The sequence below is a fragment of the Diadema antillarum genome, unplaced genomic scaffold (assembly GCF_040938485.1).
Source record: "Diadema antillarum isolate AM-2024a unplaced genomic scaffold, OU_Dant_1.0 seq00001234_RagTag, whole genome shotgun sequence".
In the NCBI taxonomy this organism is placed as follows: domain Eukaryota; kingdom Metazoa; phylum Echinodermata; class Echinoidea; order Diadematoida; family Diadematidae; genus Diadema; species Diadema antillarum.
In genome coordinates, this window is record NW_027272022.1 from 1,757,046 (window position 1) to 1,771,538 (window position 14,493).

The 14,493-nt window shown below is 38.5% G+C and overlaps 1 protein-coding gene across 1 annotated transcript in view; it reads right to left on the reverse strand.

Moving 5' to 3' along the window:
- LOC139745116 (sorting nexin-25-like) overlaps window positions 1-14,493 on the reverse strand; it is a 36,964-nt gene that overhangs the window by 9,161 nt on the left and 13,310 nt on the right. Inside the window, exons 9-20 of the mRNA XM_071655536.1 lie at window positions 13,173-13,323; window positions 11,904-12,109; window positions 11,444-11,483; window positions 10,851-10,970; window positions 9,246-9,425; window positions 8,426-8,581; window positions 5,709-5,840; window positions 4,858-4,998; window positions 4,091-4,207; window positions 2,658-2,746; window positions 1,920-2,027; window positions 318-458 (exon numbers count right to left, since the gene is read on the reverse strand). Coding sequence (XP_071511637.1) covers window positions 318-458; window positions 1,920-2,027; window positions 2,658-2,746; window positions 4,091-4,207; window positions 4,858-4,998; window positions 5,709-5,840; window positions 8,426-8,581; window positions 9,246-9,425; window positions 10,851-10,970; window positions 11,444-11,483; window positions 11,904-12,109; window positions 13,173-13,323 — 1,581 coding nt within the window. The remainder of the gene's footprint in view (window positions 1-317; window positions 459-1,919; window positions 2,028-2,657; window positions 2,747-4,090; window positions 4,208-4,857; window positions 4,999-5,708; window positions 5,841-8,425; window positions 8,582-9,245; window positions 9,426-10,850; window positions 10,971-11,443; window positions 11,484-11,903; window positions 12,110-13,172; window positions 13,324-14,493) is intronic.

A 14,493-nucleotide genomic window follows, 5' to 3' on the forward strand; every position in this document is an offset into this window, starting at 1 on the left:
CTGCTGTGAAATGTCCTACTAAGTCCCATAACTTTGGAATAAATTACTGAGTTAAAAGCATTTTTGCTGCGAACTGTTAAAATATTATATTCTTCTAATGACAAGATACTAAAAGATACAAACATAAACTACAAACACAATTGATTAAAAAAAAGAAAAACTCACTTGGTGACAAAGTTATCACCATTTACAGATTACTGAATTAGTGGTCATCTGCTTGTAAACTGATACTACTTTCAATTCTTGACTATGACAAGACAATGTGGCATACAATATTACAAGAACGTGTTTGTGATTTGCTTGGTATCACAACTCACTTGTTGATGGTTCTTCCAAACGTCGCTTGGACGAAGACGATGAGCGTCCGCCTCAGCCAGCGGAACATCCCATGGAGTTCAAAGACTTCACTTATCAGACTGTAGATGGGCTCTGCAATGGAATCTTTTCTATCCTGGACACTGGAGATATACCAGAGAGAGAAACAATCATACATGAATTCATCACATCAAGATCTGAGTTATATATCAGCCAACTACTGTATGAGGTGTGATTTTCGTGAGGGTTTAATTTTCGTGAATCACAGGTGGACCGCAAATTTAACAACACGCAAAAATGTCACCATGCGCTATATAAGGTAATAGTGCCGCTTATGAAGGCCTCTGTGTCAATTAGTGAAAACAGCATCTTGCAAAAGTATCTATGACTTCCTCATTCGCGAAAATATCTGTACGCGAAAATAACAGCGCATACAGTATGAACTGTATATGTGGTATATTTTCTAGTGCTCTATTCTTATTCGTGATATCGAAATGGACGTAAAAGTTCTTGTCTACTTTATGCATTAAATGCCAGTGGCAATTTGCGAAAATTTCATGCTGTCAGTTTCAATTTGTGAAAATTCCATGCCGCGAAGAGGCTGTCAGATCCACTTTGCAAAAAATTTCATGTCACGACAAAGGCCATCGGCTACAATTTGTGAAAATTTCATGTAATGAAAAAGGCCGTTGGCTCCAATTTGTGAAAATTTCATGCCGTGAATATTTCTGGTGTTACTATATCTTCTCCAAGGAGGGAAATCACCAACTTATCTCTTGAAAAGGGAAAATACCCATTTCTCATTCTGTCACTGGGGCTTCAGATTATGATTTCAACGGCTCCGAAAATTGTTGTGAATGGCAGTTACAATTACCATTGGCAGCTGTTCCAATAGAGCTTATGAGATGTGAGCATTTCAATTGTTGCCATGGAGACTACCGGTACAATAATAATGATAACATACAACACACTCATGCCTCTTTAGGAAATATGCAACTAGTCTTGGCTGGTCACTACAGCTTTTTGCATGCCACATGTAGAGATACACAGAATTAGTGACTCAAAATATCTATTCCTGGAGTCGCATGACATTTGTTCCTGCGACAGTTGCTTTGGTGATATCTTCTCCAAGGACTTAGGATTGTGATAGGGTTTTAAGTTTAGTTTGAGGTGAGGATTAGGATAGGGTTAGGGTTATGTTTGTGGGTAGAATTTGTGTTTGGCTTGGCGTGCAGATACATGATATATTCGCGGCACGAAATTTTCGCGAATTGGAGCCGACGGCCTTTTTTGTGGCAAGAAATTTTCGCGAATTGCCTCTTGCATTCAATGCATATAGTGTAGATAAGAAATTTCGCGTGCATTTTAATTTCGCGAATCTTGGCGCTCGCGAAATTCGCGAAATTAAAATGCACGCGAACATTTCTCGTTTTACAGTATTTCATGGGAGCAATTGTTGCAGGAGCAAATGTCATGGAACCATTCCTCGACAATAAAAATAAGGTTCGGGGGGGGGGGGGGGGGGGCTGGATATGGTCATATGGCAGGTCTCAACTTGACCACCATACCTGACCAAGGGTAAATACATAAAATGATTTACTGACCTCTCCTCCTCTGCATCCGTTTCTGCAGCCAAGCTTGACCGTTCCTCCGCAGAGAGCGGGTTCTTGAATATACTGGCCAGCGAGAAGCCACCCTTCTTTGTCACTGGCCTACACACACAAGATGGTAAAATAGTGGTTACTCGATTTGTCTGGGAGGAATACTTGGTCGATGGTTAGATTGCATAGTTACTACACATGTCATGGCACTCATCATATACAGCATTCAACATACAAACTGGAGATGGCAATGCACATTTAAGTTTCAGAAACTTAATTTGTATCGTTAGATGCTGTAAATTTTTACTACCTACAGTTAATATATCATTTCATAGAGTTAAAAATTCTCTTTCATTTGAACTCAGTGTCATTCCTGTATAATTGTTCTTTTTCTCCAATTTCTGCATTTCTAATAGCCTCTTAATGTCAAAATTTATGACAAATTAGTAAATGAGTCACTACTGTAAAAGTGGAAATTTTCACAAAAAGTAATTCTTTGCCCTTGGCTGGGTAAGATAAATTCCAAGGAATAAAAACATAGAGTAGTATAACATAGAAAAAGGAAAAAATTGTTTTTACTAATATACTAGTTTCATGTTTGTATAATGTTAACATATCCACTTTTTACAGTAATTTAGAAGAGTTAAGTTCCTGCATCTTAATCAAATTGTAAAAATTGTCCACACAATGAGGGTAGAGTGGATTGCAACAGGTGTAACAGATCCAGGAACGATACATTACGGTGGCTCCTCCAGTAACAAGTGAGGTTTGGGTACGAGAAACGAGTACAGTGCCTCACTGGGCCTCAGCAGGTCGTCTCCTAGAACAGCCTGCATATGGGGAAAAATTCAAACATCAACAACAAAAAATGATAACCAAATTTTCACAGCAGTAAAAGCATAGATGAATCATGGAGGGTTTCTCTCTTTGTACCACCATGGATGAATCTACCTACTACCATCTTCCAGCCAGACTTCATCTTCTTTACAAGACTGTTAGCAACTTTGTATTTCTGTTTTTAAATAACATTTCTCAGGCATTAATTGTCATCATTTTATTTGGCAGATTCAAAGTGAAAAAGTGTCTGAAAGATTCTCTTAAAATGAGTATTTTAGAAGTGAAACACTGCCTGGTATGCAAGAAGTAAAGTGTATGCATTTGGAGATGTTATAATAACTTGGTTTTGGGGGGTTTTTCATAAATCTCTGTGGTACAGTCTATAAATCATTGCCATAATGTCTCAACTTTATTAAGTAATTTTGTTTCTAAATTGACAATTGTTTTAGGCATATATAATCTAAAGAGAAATTAAGCAGACATATTTTTTACTGCAGCACAGTAGAGTTTTATGTATATAGCAGCTGTGCTACAGTTATGATACGTAAAGTGCTGTGAAACAACTCATGGTTTGTAAGAGCACTATATAACTGTACTTATTGCATTGTATTGTATCTCTCCTCCAATGGAGTATATGTGACCGTGCATCACAAAACGAACAAAAAGTCGCACACACTGATTTTGTGTGAGGACTGAAAATAGGTGAAATTGGTCAACCTAACCGATCTTGACTTTTTCATATTTTCTGAAAGAACAAGTCTTCTTCTACATTATGCTAAAATTTGGGATCATAAAACGTACAGGAAAATGTGTTTTTTAGCAGTTTACCTGGGACATTTTTGGTAGAATAGTGTGATTAGGTGTGTCTTTAGAGTCCCCTTTTTCATTTCTTAAAAACCTTATACATACTCTTCTCTTTCAACTCTAATAACTTTTGAAAGGACGATGCTACTGCTTTCAAAGTTGGGATTAATTATGGACAGAATGTGTTAATAAGGCACGCTCAATTTCAGTTCAACCTGATAATCCCTTCATTTTTGTTACTCTGCTGGTTTACATCCTGTTTTTTGTCCCATTCATCGCACAGCCAGCACGGCTTGGTAAAGATTTAGTACTTGAATAGACACTGTACTTCAGAGCCTCTTTTCTCAGTTCACATTTTTCTGAGTGTGTGCTTTCTTTCCAATATTTAGATAGGTTAGGAGAGTCCATTTGATATGATATATACATCATTTTAAAGCTTAAAGTCTACCCTTTCCGAATATGCCCTTAACTAAAATTTCATGTCTGGCGACTTTCTGTTCGTTTTGTGATGCAGGGTCACATATGTAACTTACTGTGAGATATTTTTGGAGTTCCTCTTGAGATCGCTTCAAGAATTCATTCATGGATTCTCTGTTGAAGAGCTTCTTGTTCATCTGAGGGAGCTTGACTTTGTTCAGCCAGTGACTGCACTGTGTGTGACAAATAGGTATAACATTGATTGAGTCAGTCAAGCAAGAGGCATCATTCACGGCAAGGTAAAGTCAAGATTTGCAACCATGCTAATTATGCTCCCTAATTGGGCAAGTGGGGGTTCAAAAACTGGTAAAGATAAATCATACCAAAGTTCTACATTAACCCATTAACGATGAGTCCCGGGTACACTCCGACAGGGGTCTATGGGAAATGCGTGTTGTAGCAAAATCAGCCCGTCCTCAACAGGTTAACAGATAACAACATTCCCCATGAGCAGGCAGCAAAATTGACCGGGTTTGGTAATCTTATCTACAAACAAAAGTAAGCAGTGATGCCATACCAATATGGCTTTAAATCCATCAAACAAGCAATTGATATCAAATTATGACAATCAAATTTTCAATTTTTCACTTCATATTCTTATGAGGCAAAACATGCACTGTGTAGTAACTGCGGACCATTCTTTCACTCAGTATGTTTGTGCTACAGCACAATGCCAGCAGTTTTAGGGATAGACAACCTGATTGAAGTACATTTATTGGTCATGGCCACTAGCATGTAACCAGCTTTTTATTGTACCAGTCACAATAAGAAAGATTATGGACAATGTTGGAAGGGCTGTGCACCGTAAAGAGTGTCTACATACCTCTTTCAATCTGTTTTGTAAGGTATGGAATTCTTCCAGTCTTCTTGAGACTACCCAGCCAGACAGCGGGATGCTTGGGTCAGTTGGGTGGACAACGATGTGGAAGTACAGCTCGGACTTCATGTCTGTTGAGTCCTGAGCCTGATGCCAGGGAGTAGAGAATGGACAATGAGGAGAAAGTCATCATATTGCCTTCAGTAACCAGAAAGCTTACTTAGTATAAATGAAGTCAACTGTGATATCAGTTATAATATGAAATCTTTTTTGCTCACAATGTCTCTTGGCCCTTCTCAACAAAGACACTAAAGAGGTCTAGCATCACTTAAATAATCAAGGCTTGTAAAACACGGTCTCAATGGTATCATAAAATCATCTTATGACTTATACAATTCTGCACAGAATGGGGTGAAATGTTCAATTGTTAAGTAGGTGCAGTCTGAAACAACCATAAATCACAACATTGTTGCAAAAACAAGCACGGTTCTCTTATCATCTATAGCATGATGCAGTGATAACTGGAATCTCCTGAACAAACATTTAAATGCAGTGATTTCAAAATGGAATGGCAATAGAAAAGAGAACAAAAAAGACCAGTGAGGTCAGTGAACTACAAGAATTCCTTGTTCAAGATAAAGTGACCTCCTATTAAAGCTCACGAGACATATAACTCGGCATGATTTGACATTTTCCTATGGCAGATTATTTCTCGATAAGATGATGTTCACACTACATAAAGCTGACATCAGTCCAGTGCTCACAGCTCCACCTGAAATGACATGATGTCCTTAAAGTGGATAGATGTTAAATTCAGGTAAAAGAAAAAAAAAATGAAAAAAAAACCACCAACTTACCACTGGAAGAACAACATCCACTCTCCACTTGTCTATGTGCTCTGTCCAGAGTTCCGTCTGCCGGATGTACAACTCCAGCCGTTTCTTTTGAAGTTTCAGGTTTTCAATCTCTTTCTCTAGGAGCTGTTCCATCTGCCAGGGAGGAGAAACACATTTTGGTTTATCAACTGACTTAGCAGCTAATTCTCTTTAATTTCCTCTCGCATATTCCATTGGCATCTGTGAGAGATTCATTTTGCATATTAGCAAGGCAAATTACACATACTACAAAAGTAGACATTTTTGTGCAACCAGAAACTAGCTCAAAAATAAAAGTAGCAAAAAAACTAGAAATGTCGCTATGGCGACTGGTATGCCTCCGCCATAATGCATGATTCTCCTAATAGGTCTAGATAGTTCATGTGGACAATGTGTGATTACATTTTCACAAAACTGGCAAAATATTGAAATGACAAGTTTGTCACAAATGTGTTGAATGTTCACCTTCCTTGACCTTGGTTTAATTGGATGAATAGGAGAGCATGTATTTGGGGATTTAAGGACTTTAACTTGACTTTGACCCATTCATACACTTAATGCAATGAGTAATTTTCATGGTACCGGTATGGAGAAAAAGTGCAATTTCTGTACTGAATAGTATTTGTTACCATGTTCATCTGGCCTTTGACCCTAAAATTCATAAGATAATCACTTTCAGGAAGAACATGCATAGATATGCAGTAAGTTTCACGATAAATTGAGCCACTTCCGAGATATGGAGGAAAAAGTTAGTTCAGCACTTTCACTTGATCTTTGACCTTTTGACCTTTGAGGCAATAAAAAAAAGAAAAAGAAAAAAAAAACTCTCCAGAGAATTTCTATTAGGTTACACATGCATACACCAAGTGTAAAAAAAAGAATACTAATCCTGCTGGCATTGCATGAACATGAGGGAAATAGTAAAATTTTGAAGTGTTGCACTTGACCTTTGACCCCTGACCATTGATCCCATGAACCCTACATTCTCTAGATAATCACTGCCAGTCAGTACATGTATATACTATGTTCCATGAAGATACAAAAGATTGTACCTTGAACAATTTTCCAATTTACAGAGAAAAAAAAGAAGTTTTAATACTTTTACTCGACCTTTTGACCTTTGACCTTTGACCTCATGACCCAAACTTTCACCAGAGAATCTAAATTGGGTAATACATGTATACACTACGTTTCAAGAAAACATCTTCAGGCATTGCATAGATATGGTGGAAATAGTGAAATTTTATGTATTTGACCTTGACCTTTTGACCTTTGACCTTGAGCATGTGCACCCAAAAGTTGATAGGCACAACTTCACCCCCTAATACACATACATGCCAAGTTTCATTAAGATACCTCAACAGCTTTTGATAGTTACCTTGTCCACAAAATTCATTACGGACGGACGGAAAGACGGACGGAAAGACGGACGGAAGGACGGACGGACGGACGGACGGACGGAAGGACGGACGGACGGACGGACAACCCGAAAACATAATGCCTCCGGCACCACTTCGTGGCGGAGGCATAAAAAATGAAAAAGGCATGCTAATACTTTTGCTTGTCATATGTTCTCGTGATTAATGTTTCGTTCCGCAGAATCAAACACACAGAAGATATTTTTTATCCTGCCAAGCCTGAAAAATTACTGATGCAAAGATATCCACTTCAACAGTACCCCAAGATGGTAATTTGGATTAAATACCTTGTCCTGCAGAAAACTAACTTGTGCATGCAATTGTCCTAGAGGGGAAAATATCCTTCAGCAGTGCTTATCACTGTGGGGTAATATTGTCTCATGGAATATTGCCTTGGAGTTTCGTGTTTTAGGAAACATTGTCTCAGGGTACAAGATCTTCAGGGATATTGACTTGGGGAATATTTACTTGGGAAATATTGTCTTTGGGAATAAAGTATCACAGTATTATCAACAGGAATATTGACAGGGAATTTTCTCTCCTGAGGATTATTTTCTGGGCAATATTGTCTAGGTTAATATTGTCTTGGCAATATTGATTAGGTGAATATTGTCTGGGCAATATTGTGTAGGTGAATATTGCCTTGGGGAGTAATAGCAACAGAGGAACATTGTCAAGATATTAGAGTCAAACTGAAAGTCTGAATTGTAAAAGCAGAATGCCAGCGGGTCGCGTCATACTACTAGACTTCTCTAGATTGATGTTTCTGGGTTTACTGGCTAAAAGCTTACTGGCTGTCTGCACTACTAGAAGGCAGATGCTTAAAAGGAGAAGTTGTCCCCTCTCCTTGAACACAGGCATCAAACCTAAATCAGATCAGTGTAAACTCTTCAGGCATATCAGGGCAATTACCCCCCAGCTAAATACCGGTTAGTGATAAGGTTAGAGTAAAAAATTATGGTTAGGGTTAAGGTTAGGTTTAGGGTTAGAGCTTGGGTTTGGGTTAGGGTTAGGATTAGGTTTAGGATTAGGATTAGGGTTAGGGTCGGGGGAAGGGTCTGGGGTAACTGTCCAAGGGGTAATTGTCCTAGAACCTCTCCAGGTGGTAATGGTCCTGTGATTTATTACCAGACATCAAGTTGTCATCTTGAGAATGCTGCCGATTGAAAAGAGCATCATTCTCTCTGAGCTCATTGTCTAGGTGACAGTTTTACGAACTGTCGTTGTCAAAGAAGCGGATGTCCTTTGAGTCAACATCATCATTCCCCATCACCAACCTACCTTTGAATCTGAACCATGGGAGCTCTTCAAGTTGCTAAGAGCCTGTGACTTGTTGCTAAGTTTCTCCTCAATCCTCTTCAGCGTGCTCTCGATGGTGTTTGTCTGTTCGATTAAACTCTCTGAAGTCTCCAGATCTGGGCTGGGCTGGGATGACTCCTAGGATTGTTTGGTTTATTGTTTTTGAATGAAACAAAAGAGAAACTCAATTATGTGAAAATGGGTTGGAAACTAACCCTCAAGCATACACCAAGTATATTACAAAATCATAAAAGATACAAGAAGTTTGGTTAAAGTCAAATACTGAAAAAGTCATATCAATTTCAAGAAGCAAATTTAGTGCTTTCAACCCATTGAGATGATATATATTGCATTTGTGTTATAAGAGATAATATTTTGGTGACATATTAGTTTCACACATCACTGGACTCTCCTATGTCATTTTATAAAGCATCTATGAAATATGCAGTGTGAACAGTAATATCTCACCAAATGAGGAATACCGCATTGCAAGCTGAAGATAACAGATTTTAAAGGCACTCTATCACCTGAGCACTTTTTAAACGTCTCCTATGAAGAATCATGAAGACTGACAAACATATATTACCATGTGTTTTCAAAACAACAACAACAACAACAATCAACTTACATAATTGAAAACAGTTTATCTAAAACAAAAATGAGAACACACCACAACTTCTTGAAAGTTAGTTATATTCATCCCATGATACAATTATGGTGAAAATGCAATCCATGAATCAAACGACAGTACGATATATAAGTATGACACTTGATGTATTAAACACCACTTCATAGACCGTACCTCTCTGTAGCTGTTCTGCAGCTCATCCTTGATGGCCGATGGTAGGCCCTCCCCGCTGGCCTGGGGCGCCATCTCCTGGCACAGCTTGGCGTAAAAGTTGCTGACCAGGAATGAAGGGTAGTGCTCCTGGTCTAGGAGCTGGTAGACCTTGTGTTGCGCCTGGTAGAAGGCATCAGGTCCCTGGAGAGCAGTAGGTAATGGGTAGCACAAGGTACAGGTTAACAAGGGAATTTCCCGAGATATACAAACATGTGGATTCAACAAATACAGAAAAATCAGGAAATGCTCAGGAAGAGTTTGCAGTAAATCAAACAATCCATTATAAATAAGGAATGTATTCTCATACTTTTATTTAATTCCATGTGCCTTCCCTGCAGATGGGAACTGTACAACCATTCCTAATGACACAACATTAGAACTTACATAAAGGAAATATGAATGGTATTTGACCAAAAACTCACTCTTCTAGGAAATCAAATAAACACTGAACCTTGCTCATCCAGCATGCAGGGAGACTAATTATTTGCCTTCACATAATTATCTCAGCAATAGGTCAAGGAAAAGTCTACTTTTCATGAAAAATTATAATTTGTGAAACTACATCTATATTTTGCTACATCATTCCACTGCTATGGTATTATGCATTTCTAAGAACTAATTATCAATATTATTATTATTACTTTGACATCACTAATCATCAAATAGAGTTTTCATTTTGAGAAGGCAGCAAGTGAAATTAATCAAAACTTTAAATCTTGTACATGGATTGTCCATTTTCCTCAAACTATCACAGGTGTTTCATTGATCTTTCTGCATTCCTTAAATCCACATGCACATTGGGTGGGGTGGGGGGGGGGGGGGGTCTAGGGCAATTACCCCCTGGGCAATTGCCCCGGTCCCTTCCCCTGGCACTAATCCTAATCCTAATCCTGAACCTAATCCTAACCTTATCCCAAACTCCTCACACCAAACCTAACCCTAACCCTAATCTTAACTCTGACCTTACCCCTAACCAATATTTAGCTGGGGGGTAATTGCCCTCTAGGGGTAATTGCCCGGATACGGGTGGGGGAATTCCCATTTCTCCTTCTCAGGCAAACTATTCTATCACCATAGATATCTTGTGTAGTATAGCAGACATCAGTAGAGACATAGTTAGCAGAGCCTTGGAGACACTACTCTGGAGGAAGAATACTAACAAGCAGAACTTTTCATTACTTGCACAGGAAAGCACATTTCTCTTTTTAACTTCATGCACATAATAGTGATACCATTATATTTCAATGATTATCAGGGATGTGAAAGGAGGAAAATTTGAGCCATATTACTTGTCATAACTACTTTCTAATGGCTTTGATGTATCCACATTATAATGTGGGCTTTGTTTTCGTTTAGTTACCCACATATGGTATTATCAAATAACTCTTTCATGACAATGGATAACATTAATTATTAATGGAAATACAATGATGATCAAGAGCCTTGTCTACGGGCATATGGCAGTGCTATCAGGAGACTCGAACAAGGGACCTTGGGATTGACATTCCATAGTGATTATTCCTCTGAGCTACAAGAGCTTCTTGTGTAAATGTGGTGTTAACTCACAGCATTGCCAATGAGGAAGGCTTCCATGCCCTGTATGAGTGGTCTGTCCACTTTGACCACACTGCTGGTGGCTACGAAGGTTCGGTAGACGGTGGTGGCATTCATGTGTTGGTCTCGCGGCTATGGGTAGAGAAGGAGACATCATGGACTGAATACACCATGCTGCTTTCATTTCAAATAATTTCCATAAATACAGAAACATTAGAAGACTGTCAAAATGTATTCATCCAACCATGCAAAAGGAAAAAATAAAACAGGAAAAAAGAAAAGAAAAGGATAGTGAAGAACATAGCTGGCAGCTTTCTCTGGCATTTAATTGTACAATGTACCATTAAAGGCATGAATTCCAATTTCTTAAAACCAGAGTTAAAGAGGTACCATATGTTTGAGATATGAATTACCTAAGCAGTTACAGTACAGCTCTAGACACAATATGTATGGAATGTTACCAAAGACAGGATAATATGCCATAGAGTTATATCTTATTGCTAGAATTTATCTGTAGATGATGGAAGTTCATTTGAAGAACATGTGTAGCTGCAGAAACATCTAAAGACAACAATGACAGTGTAACAGTAGTAAAACCAATTTACCTTCTTACTTGTCTTCAAGCTTTCAACTGCTTGCCAGAAGCTAAATGATAGAAAAAGGACAAAAGCCAAGAAATACTAGAAATGTCACTATGGTTACTGGTATGACTCTGCCATATCACATGGTTCTCCCAATACATGTAGGTCTAAAGCGCATCATGACAATGTAAGACAATAGTTTCACATACTTGGCAAAAAAAAATGAAATGACATGTTTGTCACAAATGTGTTGAATGTTTACTTTCATGGAACTAGGTTTCATTAGGATGCAAGGCTAAATCATTTAAGAGAGCTAGTATTCAGGAATTTGAGCATTTTCACTTGACCTTTAACCCTGTGACTTCATGACCCATAATTCTTCAAATAATTACTAGCTGCTAACATCCATTGTCATGACACTATTTTGAGCTATGTATAAAATATGAATAAAAGAATCAATCTAAAAGAATCCTACTGTACTCACTTCAGGAGATCCTCTTTGCCCTCCTCTTTGAGGAAACGAAGAAAGTATCCTTTCTTTTTACTCTCTGCTAGTATCTCATCCAGGGACATGAGGCGTTGGGTGGGGCCGGACTCCTCCTGTCCGGACCCCACCCGGTAGTAGGACTGGTAGTCAGGACCGCCCAGGAGCTTCAGTCGCTTCTCACACTGTGCCTTGGCCACATTGCACTGTACGAAGTATGATAAGAAAACTAAGCATTCTAAAGTCTATGATGATGATTGTAGTCATGAATTTGATTTGAAGCAGCTCCATGAAGTACTGTCATCACGCCATTATGCACCTATCATTGTTTAAAAAAGTGCCAAAGTGCCACGAGTGCCATTTAAAAAGTAATACTTCAGTGCAAATTCCATATAAATTTCTGTGGCTGAGGATACTTTATTGTAAACAGGGGGAGAGAAACTGTTGAAAGTATGTAAGTAATAACAGCTCAAGTTTTTAAATAGCTACATGAAAGTCTGGTATCATACCATCTGGCACAAACACTTGCTTCACTTCCACCTCTGTGTTTAACAAAATTTTAAAACATACAACACAAGACATTTACTAGTATTTTCTATAAATCATTCCATACAAACCCCTACACGAACTTTCTTTGTTATCCTTGAAACAATGCTACATAATAGACGAGGCTCCAGTGATGTCATCAAGCCATGGTTCAACTTGCTGAGGGGCAAAAACTGTGTATGCACGGCCAGCGCGTAAGCATTACATCCCACATCCCATCATTGCGTGTGATTTAATCAGTCCAGCCAGGCAGGTAGGCATATGCTGTACGCATACCGCGCACTAGAGCCAGCTAGAGGCTATGCGCTTACTTTATTCTTGCCCCTCAGACAACACCTTCTTTGAAATCACAGAACCGCGTTTATACTGTACATAAGAAACACACAATACTGAGGTGCCCTTAACAATAATTTCCAGTCCACTCGCACTACTATATCATTTTTTGTCATATTTGTTTAGAGTTTAGTGGACCAAATGCAAAGTCAAATAAAGTATTCATTTCTTTCTTTTTTTTCAGAGAATTGACGGAGTGTAAACAGTGTGGTCAAACTTGAAAACCTTGCGGGCTAAAGTTACCATATGTCATGCACTGGTTCTACATCAAAGCCTCAAATAGGTGGTCATTTACACTCTATTTGAAGCCACAATACACGAGTGGTATCCTGTCAGGTGCATTGAAAAGGAGTATGGTGCACACGGTGGTCGAAGTTTAAACTGACGTACCTGATTGATGTATCTCTTGAGGTTGCGCCCCTTGAGCAAGTCTCCTTTTTTGCTTCCTTTTGCCTTCCCCTTCTCACCCTCCAGTGTTCCTCTAGACTGCTTGAAATCCTCTATCACAGTTGCATGCATGATCTCTGTTAGAATGTGATATCTAGAAAAAAGAAAATGTAACAAAATGGTCAATATCTTAATTGCATTCTCAAAGTGGACATAACTTTCATGTAGATAGAAATTGAGGACCAAAGAAAGGAAAACCATTACAATACATTCCAGACTAGCTTGTGTGCACGAGCCATGAATGAAAAGTGAAAAGGCCACAAACTTGAATAACAACAGCCATCCAATATTTGCAAAATATAGCATCTTAGGTGGGAAAATGGGCAAGAAAAACTGCTGGATTACAACAAAGACAAATGTTGGTGAATGGGCTGATTGCAACATCTTCTTGTTATTTTTTTTATTAGACTAATCTCCCCTCCACTACTTGATAAACAACTAAAACTTTTGAAATCAGACAGAAGGAAGTATGTTGCTAAGGATGGTGTGGAGAAATACAGATACTCAAACACACATTAATAGTACATAGCATACATCATCTGTTTGATGCATGAAATTTCTGTCATTTCATTTTTTTAGAAACAAGTCTGTTTTTCACAAATCTCTGCTCAGCAGACTGGAATTACTTCTAAACAACTGTTCTTCAAGGTGAAATTCCACATTAATGCTTTTGCCATCCCTAAATCTGTATTTAGCAGTCGTCTTTGTTATCAATTTTACAAACTGCCGAATTGTACTGTGAAAAGAAGACCCTGTAATGCTGACATAATTGTGCTTCTTTTACTCCCTTTCCCCCAAACACTTCCAAATAAAAGCAAGCCTGTAAACATACTACACCCTGGAGAACTGGCAGAAGGACATTCACTGCTTCTTCATACATTTTAGTCAGGTTTTTTTTTATATACAAGAGAGAGACAGACAGAGAATCAAAATACTCTGAGGAGAATTGATACCAAGGAGAAGGTTATCTCACCGAAATGCCATGAAATGGCCGTGACAAACTACAGGGGAAACTCGGTATAACGAACACTGCTATAACGAGATATCGGTTATAACGAGGAAATTTTCTCAGTCCCAAATTTCCTTCCACACAAGTCTATGTAAAATGCTACTCTTATAGCGAGATCGGCTATAACGAAATAACTGCTATAACGAGATAAATTTTGTGACTTCCAAACAAAGAAAAACATAGTAAATCAAACCTGCTATAGCGAGGTAAAGCAAAATGCCTTCGGTAAAGCTTTACTTCGCCTGTGCTATCATC